Raw genomic sequence first — 12,199 nt, 5'->3', positions numbered from 1 at the left:
AACTGGAAGTGGTAGCAAGGTTGAAACACTTTTTTTTCTTAAAAAAATGGATGTATGGTAGGTGAAATGATAAAATAGGTGAAATAATAAGAGCTTGGGCCTCACATGCATAGGGTCCACAGTTCGAGTCACGAAGAGCCCAGGTGAATGGAATGGTAGGTGAAATGAGAGAGTAATGAATGGGAGAAGAGCTGTAGGAGAATTGAATAGGATAATGCAAAGAAGCAATGTTAGTGGAAGTTAAGATAGAACTGAGAAATAGAATGATGTATACTACTCCTAGCCCTGACATAGAAGTGAAACTTAGGCAATGAAAGAGGCAGAGTGATCAAAAGTACAAACAGTAGAAATTATATTTTTGAGGGCAGCAGCTGGTGTAAGTATGTGGAGTGGATATAGCAATGAGATAGTATATGAGAGATGTGGTATGAATGAAAGGGACGAGAGGACTAAATAGTAAGTTGTAGAGTGGATGAGATGCAACTCAGTTAGGTGATATGGACATTAGTAGGATGTTAAGCATTGCTTAACAAGAGTGTACAAGGGGTGAAATAAGGGGATCATATAGTAGTGGTAGATGACCAGTGTCTGGGAAGGGGAGAGTATAACAGTATATGAAAGTAAGAGTGGAGGAATAGGTAAAAGATCTCGAGTGAAGGGCTTGTTTGGTAATAAAGCCTCCTGAAGAAACTTGTAACGTGGTCACTTGTAATTGGGGACTCCTGGGAGAAAGTAAGGCATCAGCTCTCTAGAATATTTCTATTCACATTACTGTACTGTGCTGCATATTGCTTTATGTATCTTATATTAAGAAGTGAAATTGAACACTTCCAGTTATAACTTTTGAAATGCCTCATAGATTAAGTTATTATAATGATTCAAAATGAAAAATCTTGTTCTGTAGAGTTATTCTTCATAATGTGTTCATATCATACTGTTAGGTTTATTATTTCTCCTCTTGGTACAGAGGTGGTGCTTATTATTTTATTGACATTGATTGCTTTAGTGTGGAAGTGATGAGGTCTGTACTGGCTTTGTTTTCAGATCTACAAGTCTACAGATCTACATGTTTTAATTTTTATGACGATGAGGAAGGTCTGTTCTTTATAAATCAGACTGGACTAACTTGTTCACATGCTAATTATCTAACACAGTGTCATCTTAAACACAACATTTCCATTTAGCCGAATGCTCATTTTATGTGTACGCTAAATGAAGAGAAAGCTTCAACAGTGCCTTATTGATATAGCTCAAACTATCTTCATATTCTAATGTGTTCTAGTCATTACTGTTGATATAATTTTGCATTACAGCACAGGCATTTGCTAGTTAGAAGTTATTGGCATTATTTGTAGGTCAAACATCAATGTAGACATTAAATTTGATGTCTGCAGTGCTCATTAATATGATGCAACTTAATAAAACAAAAATCAAAATTTGTGCGAGTTATATTAGAATTAATGTTCCTTGGAAGTTATATACAGTATACTGAGTTGACATTAATTTCATAAACAAATTATGTGCCTAATACCAACCCATCCTCCGAATTGACAGTACGATTTAATACTAAGTGTAATAAGTACACTTTCGTACTGTCATAACCAGTGAATAATTGTACTTATGGGGCCGTTACATTTACCCAACTCCCTTCCCCGATTTAATTCTCCTCGTTTTCTGTTAACACACTTAGAATTTTAGGATGCAGTTTTCAATTTCAATTAGCAATACACAAGTTTTAAATATCAGGAATTTCTTTTTCAGTTTTATTAAACAATATAGGTTTTATACAAAATTTTAAAATATCATGAGTTACTTTACAATTTATTGATATATTTTAGTTTTGTTTTATTAGTTTTATAAAACTGTAATATCAATATAGCTATAGGTTAAGTACTAATTGTAATTAAGAAGCAATACAATTATTATCTTCAAAAACTAAGACGGTTAGGTGAGGTTGTGGTTTTCTCTTCAGTTTTTCAGGTAAACTCAAATATTCACAATATATTTGACAGTACGATTTAATACTAAGTGAAAATAAGTACAATTTCTAACTGCTATGAATAGTACATAATTGCACTTATTTGTCTCCTTACATTTACCACCCCATTTTTGGAGGACGGGCTGCTAATACAGTAGTATACTTTGGAATAATTTTCCTGAGATCTTGAGACAATTAATTCTTGACTTGGAATAATTTTCCTGAGAATTAACTGCATTGCATGTTCTTGGTACCATAAACCAACTTATTTTCCAATTTGACTGTGAAGATGTATTTTATAGAGTATGGTTTATTTGGGTAATAAATGGAGACTGACAATTAGAGCGCAACTCCATAGTCTCCTGAGGCTGATGGATGCCTACTACTAATGCCTTACTGTGGAAGCTGATGCCATTTATGTTGAGCCTTCATTGCCACACTTGGGTTCACTGAGCATTCTTCTAGACTTACTAACATACCAGTAGCACCCTACACCAGATGCACCAAATATAAATAAATAAATATTTAATATATATATATTATATATATATATATATATATATATATATACTGTGTGTATATATATATATATATATATATTATATATATATATATATATATATATATATATATATATATATATATATATATATATATATATATATATATATATATATATATATCTACCCTTATATATATATATAGATATATATATATATATATTATAATAATATCACTAAGAACTCTTTGACCCGGCCAGGATTCGACCCCATGCCGTCCAGGATCACCCCTAAATGTACACAGTACCGTGACCACCGCGCCAATGATCGTCTATTGGTGCGGTGGTCACGGTACTGTGTATGTTTAGGGGTGATCCTGGACGGCATGGGACCACCACACCAATGAGACGATCATTGGTGCGGTGGTCACAGTACTGTGTACGTTTAGGGGTGATCCTGGACGGCATGGGTTCGAATCCTGGCCGGGTCAAAGAGTTCTTAGTGTTATATGGCTTGCTCGTTTATGCAGCTTTCTCACATATACATACATACATGTCGTACCTAGTAGCCAGAACGCACTTCTCAGCCTACTATGCAAGGCCCGATTTTCCTATTAAGCCAAGTTTTCATGAATTGTTTTTCGACTACCTAACCTAACCTAACTTTTTCAACTACCTAACCTAACCTATAAAGATAGGTTAGGTTAGGTTAGGTAGGGTTGGATAGGTTCGGTCATATATCTACGTTAATTTTAACTCCAATAAAAAAAATTGACCTCATACATAATGAAATGGGTAGCTTTATCATTTCATAAGAAAAAATTAGAGAAAATATATTAATTCAGGAAAACTTGGCTTATTAGGCAAATCGGGGCTTGCATAGTAGGCCGAGTACGATGTTCAGGCTACTAGGTACAACATACATATATATATATATATATATATATATATATATATATATATATATATATATATATATATATATATATATATATATATATATATATATATATATATATATATATATATATATATATATATATATATATATATATATATATATATATATAAAATATATGGCGTACCTAGTAGCCAGAATGCACTTCTCAGCCTACTATGCAAGGCCCAATTTGCCTAATAAGCCAAGTTTTCATGAATTAATTGTTTTTCGACTACCTAACCTACCTAACCTAACCTAACCTAACCTAACTTTTTCGGCTACCTAACCTATAAAGATAGGTTAGGTTAGGTAAGGTAGGGTTGGTTAGGTTCGGTCATATATCTACGTTATTTTTAACTCCAATAAAAAAAAATTGACCTCATTCATAATGAAATGGGTAGCTTTATCATTTCATAAGGAAAAAATTAGATAAAATATATTTCAGGAAAACTTGGCTTATTAGGCAAATCGGGCCTTGCATAGTAGGCCGAGAAGTGCGTTCTGGCTACTAGGTACGATATATATATATATATATATATATATATATATATATATATATATATATATATATAAATAAAATATGTATGTAATTTATTTATTTATATTTGAAAATTTAGAAGACATTTATGGATAGTACTGTCAATATCCTTATCATTTTGTGTGTTAATTTCTAATTTTCAGTTCTTTTTCTTGCAATACATAGAATGTTCCCCTCTTTTGAGGGGGGCTGATGGACCCCCCTCCCAGCCTTATTAACGTGTGAAGCCAGATAATGATAGTAATCATTATGATCTGTGTGTTAATCTCACTGGGCTGTTATAGTAATTTAGTATTATTCAGTTATCACATATTCATGTTTGGTGTTGATATACACTACCTGTTTATTCACATAAATTCATTGACAAGATCTGAATATTTAAATTAGTACAGGATCTCATTACTGAGCAGTTGGTAGATGTCAAGGTAGATGTCAACTGAGATATTACAGTACAGTATACTGAGCTTAATCACACAACAAATTAACTAATAGTGAGTAAAGTCAAATACAAATTAGACATGATGGATCAGTAGTTTTCTTTCTTTTTTAATAAACAAATTTTCCACCAATATGTTTTCAAACCAGGTGATAAATGAACACACTAAAAAATTTTCATTGAACTTTATAGTGCTATTAAAAATGCTTTCGTGGATTATTTTGACAAAAGAAAACATAAGAAAATTGTAAAATTACATTTTCAGCAATGACATTACAGACCTCTCTCTAATATGAAACTAATCTTCTGTACACTTAATTGCCTATTCTTTCCTTTTTATGATATTCTTAAGCTTCCACTCATTTGTTAATAGACAGAAAATGAAATATGAAATAAGCAAAATTTATTTTAAGATATAGTTTTAAAAGAGTGGAGTATTTGTGTGTACTGACCAGAAGAAGATGCTGGTGTAGAGGCTTCAAGAAAAACTACACTAATGCATTTAAGAGTATACAGTGTGTAAAGTGTTCCATTACATCATCCTACATGCCACTAATATCTGAATTGTCTCTCAAATGAACTAGTGTAGACTAACACTGTGTTTTCTGTGTGTTTGTAGGTTAAACTCTAACACTTCCTTTGGTGAGGGCTGCTCCATCTCAAGGGGTCAGTATGAGTGAGTGCTGCAGTGTGTAGGCAGTGAATGTTGCTCTAGGAGAGGCTCAGATTTTGCAGGATGTCAGGCTGGCCTTGGCCCATCTTACACTTTAATACACATATTAAATATCTTGGTTCTGTCTGAAAACAAGACACATTTTTTGTTTGTCTACATTAAGTATTTAATTTATATTTTTATGATTTACATGCAGTTTGCATACCTTCATTGTCTGAAGGTGACCCATCCTCATGTACATATTAAATTTGACATCCTTGCCAAAGCTGATACTCACCTCATCATAGATCTTAGGTCAAGTGTAGGGTTGATAACAGTGTTGTCGTTGTTGTCTCATTTCAGCCAGCCCTCCGTGGTCCTAAGAGTCGAGACAGTTCGCTCGATCCTCCTTTTGTCCCACTGGCACTTCTTGGTTTTTTGCGCAAGAGCATGTAGATGTTTTACCGAGATAGTTTGAGTGGTTATGTTTAGCATGTTGGGATAGATGCTGATATATAATTCATCTTTTCCAGCTATTATAATGGATTATAAAAGTTGTGATGACCGTGATATACTTAATATAGTCCAATAAGGTGCTGTCATCTATCCCATAACTCTTAAATTTATACTGTCATAGTATTATTTTTCCACTGTGAGCATGGATGGATGATATTAGATTAGTAAGTGTATTACAGTAGTTATAAATAATAAACAATTATTAAAGTATTTTTAGTTTCTAATTTTACAGATATTTCATAAAGTTTAATGTTGCTCTGTAGAGTACAGTAAACTAATAAATGTCTGTAGAAATGTGTATTCAATGAAATGTTGATGCATGGTTGAGTTGGCTTTTTGTCATTGGTGTCCTGCTGGGTTTTTGTTTGCAACTTGTTTACCTCATGTGTTTGTGTTTATGCCATCAAGTTCATCAAATAATAAATACATTTTTTATATGTTTGGCTGTTTCCTAGAACAAAATCATAGTGGTTAAATTAAGATTATTATTTAAAACTCTGCAACAGTTATTATACAGATTTAATTCTTCAATAATCTTGAAACGGATTCATGTTAAAACTGAAGTTACTGTTTTCTCTCTTGGGAATACATATTATTGTCTTTAAAGTCATTTTGTTACATTATAATACATGCAGTTCAACGTTAATGTTTTATGCACCACTCAGCCCACCCAATTCATTATTTTTTTTAAGTTGGAGCAAATAAGTGCATAAATTTTAATTAAAGAAAGATGTTTCTGTACAGTGTATCATCTAAATGGTATATAACTGACATACATACCATTAACTCTTACTCTTGTCAGACACTGACAATTTCCTCTTGCCTGTTATGCTTCACAATTTCAACTTTTTGTAAAGCAGACATGATGTCAATAGTTTTCACTTCACTTATTAGTTATTAAATTGCACAGCTCGATACCATTACAGCAACTGATACAAAATGGAACATAACGATACTCCCAAACATATTGTATTACTAATCATTGAAGTCCTGAATATTCTAGACATAAAATACTTGAACATTAGTCATTTTAAATTGTAACAATTTGCTGTTCCATTTTAATCAGTTTACCAAATTTAAGTTTTGACAAGCTTTTGTATGGACCCACATTTTCCCCCACTTCTGGCTCAGTTAATGGGTAGAGTTCATAACTGGAAATTTTGTTTGTGCTTTTACTAAAAGCATTGTAAAATGTATCAGTCCTTTATTGGCACTTTAACTTGCTAATTAAAGCTTCATAAGCTTTTCACTCTACTCTTAATATTGAAACTGATTATTTCAAATTGGTTGGTAATTATGTCATGTTCAAGGATTTTGTAATTTTTTCAAAGTTATTTGTACTGAATATGATTAATATTAAAATACCTGAAACTAAATGAATAATACAAAAAAATTTGTTTCAAGAAAATTGTAAACATATTTTCAGATTCTTCTTAGTGAAAGCTCGTTTATTACCTTTTTAAGACTTATTTGAATTTGTACAAATGAGGGATCACTGAATGGAGTAAACAGAAAAGTGAACCACTTGTGTTTAGCCATCCTCCATACTGTGTATAAATGCAGAAGCAAAGATTTATTCATTTTTCAACTCATAAATGTCACTCCCATATTTGAGCCAAAGGTTGGGGTTGGTGAGCCAATGTCGTTGACGTTGTTTGTTGTTGTGCCAGAGGAGGACTGGGAGAAGGAGCTTCGTGAAGAACTTGGAGAGGAATTGGGCGAATACGAGGTGGTTGGAGGAGCTGGAAAGGACAACGAAAAATGGGAAGAAGAAATTCAAAATATGATCGATGATGAAGATTCTGGAGACCTCCGATAATTATTGGCTTAAATTCCTGATATGCGATGTTTATATATGTATTCATATATCTAGAAATTTTAGGACTAGGATTACATTTGGATAATGAATGATTGGCAACATATATGACTAGCCATAACGAATCAGAGGCTGTCCATGTTTCATAACAGTAATCGAGGAGCCCCTCAGATTCATAAGTGAAAAATCTCTTGTATAAAGAAGGATGTAAATTAATAATTGTAGCCTTAAGAAATGAGGGTTGTCAGGTTATCAGTTATAAACACATTATTTACTTAATATTGTACTTGAAAGTTCATTGTTGGTGTGATTGATGCATTAATTTTGTACAATAAACAATAAGAATACAAAAATTCCTTATAAGATACAAAAAAGTTATCAGTCCCAGATTTTCTAATACAGGTATTAATATTTACAAGATTGAAAACAAAGTTGTTTATCAGTTTGTATCAATTTTCATATTCCATTTGGTATTTGAAACACTCCAACTATATACAGATTAAATATGAGTGTATAAGTGGATATGGTCTCTTAACTTCAGATGGTTGTTCTGTAAAGTCAATTTCTATAATTTAAGCTATAGAAAATAGTCTTTACAGAAAGAAATCGGTCGGAAATTAAACCATAAGCCATTATTATCAGTTTATTTTCTCAGTGTCTCCCTCCTCTTATTGGTTAAATACAAAGCTACACTACCCCACACTTCATAAATACATGACATTTGGAGTCTAAGTAATGTTGCCTTGTGAAACTGGACCTAATAGCCAATGAGATGAATGGAGTTCTGTAGAAGTTAAACATAGTATGTGGAACACTAGAGCTAAAGGAAGAAAAACCTTAATATAGTTGTGTAGGCAAGTTAGAATCATGAGGTGGATTTTTTGTGTAAAAGACTGGTCTTACATTAGTTCTTGAAGGTTACGATTGTCTTCTTCTTTACAATGTGAGATTAGCATTAGAATTCATGGAAACTATACCTGAAAGTGCTTATGGTGACATGATGAAAATCTTCAGTCAGACACTGTTAACAAAGTTGCCAAGATTCAAACGTGTAAGGTATACTACAAAGCACATACAGTACATCTTTACATTTGACACTTCAGGAATATTACGTCCACTCTGTACTAACTTGAGGTGTACTGCAACCAGAATAATTTGTAGAAGGGAATAAGTAGTGATTTTCATTTTCTGCTTAGTAAATTGTCTTTCATTGCAATAATAAAACTTCTCTGCTTCCATCATCCATAACCAAAAATTTTCCACATGTAATAATATCAAGATTTGTGATTATGTGCCTTATGCATTGAAATAGGAGTTCCAGTTTCCAATTATTTTAAAAGGATAACTGAACTTTATTCCAACTGTACATAGGGCCCGTAATAGCTGATCTAGTCACAACATGATCTGCACATTAAATAAGTGAACAGTCATGCAGTACCTTGATAGTTTATCTCTAAATAGTGTTAATATGTGATGTGAACTAGTGATTTTTGCCACTATTTGGACCACATTGTTATATGGACTTGGTAAGCCCTTATCCACCAGCTTCTATGAGGTATATTGTAATTAGCTTCATAGTTTAGTGGCAAGTAACTAAAATTTTGAAATTCATGAAACAGCAAAAAATCCCAGGTAGCCATCACATTTTCTGTGCTTTATTATGCAAGAAAGTAGTTATCTTTTGCTGTTTTTTGACAGTATTTATTTCAATATAGAAGATTCATGTACTGGATGACATTTTTTATGACCATTGTTATGGGTCTGTGTTTTCAGAAGTCTTGCAAACAAAAGCAGTTACTCCATGATCTTGTGCAGACGAGCACATAAGCCCTCGGACTGTCATCCAAGTTAATTGTCTGGGCAGTATCACCACCTATTAACAGGGACAGCTTGTTGGATCAGTATATCAATAAGCAAGAGGCAGAGAAAGTGTTGACATTAACTACCAATAAGAGCCCAATGCTGTTGACAAATCTTAGGTAACACCTTTACATTGCTCTGCACAGCTTTTTTGTGGAGAAAATAATATAAAATATAAATAATTTTGATTTTGTGGATAAAATATTTATTAATTGTGTATATTCAGAGAATATATTAATTTTATGGTTTGTAACATACAGTTTGAATGAGTGTTTCAATAGATAACCACTACAGTTACATTTTTAAGATGCTATACAATTTATTTTACTAGATGTTTTATAAGTTTTAATGGGAAATATCACATGGTATGTTTGTGTTGTACTGTATTCTTAAAATATTTTTAATAAGGTTTATTTACCTCGTATGTATGTGTGTGTGTTTTTTTATATATATATATATATATATATATAATATATATATATATATATATATATATATATATAATATGCATTGCATACATACATGTGTGTAATACTTATGCACATACATACATATATATATATACAATATATAAGTTTGATCTTGGGATAGTAGCCATGTCCATTAGAATATATTAATGGGTTTGATTTGCAATTCTTTACTCACCATCTTTATAATGAACTGTTTACAAAAATAATTGCAATTTTCATTTAGGATGTATGATACAGCATTTGTATAAAAGAGTAAGCCATTAGTTCCATTTGTGAGTGGTGGAACCAATTACATGAGCAGCATAAGGTGGACTTGAATGTCCTATATATTAACACTGGACCAATGGTCATTTTTAAGGGTCTTGGGTCAGTAGGCAGCAAACAATTATTAAAGTACCTCTTATGTTGTCTGTAGGCTTATGCTTGAAATGAAATGAGACATGCTTCCTTGGGATAACTTGGGCACAGACGACTTTGAATTATGAATGGTTGTAAACAAACCGCCTGGACACTGGGCCCTTCTTCAGCTTCTTCATAACTTGGTTAAAATGTTACATGGTGAGGCATCCAGTGGAAAGCTTCAGTGGCTTTTCTGTCTTTGAGTTTCTGGAGTATTTTCCAAGATGCTTCATTAAGGGTCGTGAATGTTTCATGAAAGAGTTTTAGTGGGATATTACTCGTGGAATATACTGACAATATTTTACTGCAACTGCTGATATATAAAGCTAATGTTACCTCTGCAAAATTCATTATAAAAATTACATCATTAAAAATGTAATTGATTCTTTGATTGTCATTGTTTACAGTTACATTAAGGTTCTAATCCGACGTAACTTAAAATTATAAGAAAACTTTAGACACCTTGGAAATGAGCATGAAGATGTGAAGAAGCTGAGAGTGACCACACCTCCACTGGCACACTGCACCATCTTGGTGCACTGTGCAAGTATGGATGGTGCCTCAACACTGTAGCTAGACGGATGTTGTGTGATGGTTTGTTTGTATGTATGTTTGTTCATTGTTTGGCAGCTGTCCTCTGCCATGTGATGTAGAAATGTTGTCCCTTACTATGTTATACTATGGTACCTGTGCCCAGTAAAATGGATTAACTAAAAGGTAATTTAATTGCCCTAAATAGTGTAAACATTTAATTGATTTCCAGACAGAGTATTCACTTGACAAAATATAATTTGTCCATTCTTCATAATTTGCCTTGCTCAGTGTTTCCTTGTACTAGACTACCTTAACCTTGCTTTCATCTTGCAGCTGGAAACCTATACCTACCCATATCTCTCTCATTATTACTTGCTCATCTAGCTGATCCAATACAATGAGCTATTATACAGATGATGAGTCACAATAACATGGCTGAAAAATGTTGACCACATCCCCCACACTAGAAATTGAAGAGGAGACGACGTTTCGGTCCGTCCTGGACCGAACTCTATCGACTTGATAATGGTCCTGGACAGACCAAAACATCGTCTCTCCAATTTCTAGTGTGTGGTTTGGTCAACAATGAGTTATTATGCAACTTTGTTACATAGCTATGAGCTATGTAACAGCAGGAATCTTTAAATACTTTTTCTTTTGATAATATTTTGAGGTTCACTCTCCCTTAATCTGTATACCCAAAGATTAAACTTCAATAATACCGGGTATAATTAGATTCCATTATCTTCAATTCAATTTACTCAACAGATTAAAAAGCACATGTGTTTTCATATAAAAAACATGTGTTTGTACAAAATGAGAATTTCAGAAAGCTGGATCAAGTACCACTTCCAGAGCATGCCATAGAATACATAGAGGTATCACAAGACGAAATGAAAAAGTTACTCATGGGGCCAGGAAGAAATAAAGCGGTTGGACTTGGAGTTTCACTTTGGGTGCTGCAAGAATGTGCAACTGAGCATAACATTTCACGCCAATTAATATTCCAGACATGCTTGTGCACAGGACTCTTGGCAGATATAGGGAAAAAGGCAAACATAGTACCAATCTATAAAAATAGTAGTCGAGAGGAACATCTAATTTATAGACCCATGTCATTAACAAACAACCCATCCTCCTGTTAAGGTAGTACCTATTGGGACTTTCGTCAATAATCATGAATTCGTCCATACGTGGCTTTTAGATAGTAATATACTGACTAGTAAGGAATTCTTGTAAAATAAATTGAGCTAAAAACAAACTAATATTCCTAGGCCTAATATACCACACACATGTACTATATTAGCCTCAGATATTGTGTATTAGGCCTAGGGAGGTTAGGTTAGTTTAGTTTGTCAAAGCAACACAAGTAAGAAATGGTTTACCGGTTTGTACAACTCAATAGTTCAGATTTCTACTTTCTAATTTAGTTGTTCGGCGGTATATATGCCAGTACTATGGTCCTCATTGTTACTATAAGTACTACCAAAACAGAAGGATGGGCTGTAACAAGCTTGGTAGTCAAAACTCTAGAAAAATAGTCAAACCCAAATGGGTTGAA

The 12,199-nt window shown here is 33.0% G+C and overlaps 1 protein-coding gene across 1 annotated transcript in view; it reads left to right on the top strand.

The window, feature by feature from the left end:
* Positions 1–10,820, top strand: part of LOC123757244 (synapse-associated protein 1) — a 42,249-nt gene extending 31,429 nt beyond the window's left edge. The window contains exon 5 of the mRNA XM_045740758.2: positions 7,230–10,820. Within this exon, the coding sequence (XP_045596714.2) occupies positions 7,230–7,378 (149 nt within the window). The 3' untranslated portion in view covers positions 7,379–10,820. The remainder of the gene's footprint in view (positions 1–7,229) is intronic.
* Positions 10,821–12,199: the final 1,379 nt, after the last annotated feature.

The sequence above is a fragment of the Procambarus clarkii genome, chromosome 13 (assembly GCF_040958095.1).
Source record: "Procambarus clarkii isolate CNS0578487 chromosome 13, FALCON_Pclarkii_2.0, whole genome shotgun sequence".
NCBI classification, from domain to species: Eukaryota; Metazoa; Arthropoda; class Malacostraca; order Decapoda; family Cambaridae; genus Procambarus; species Procambarus clarkii.
The sequence above is the reverse complement of the archived record's forward strand: the minus strand, read 5'-3'. Positions and strand labels throughout refer to the sequence as shown.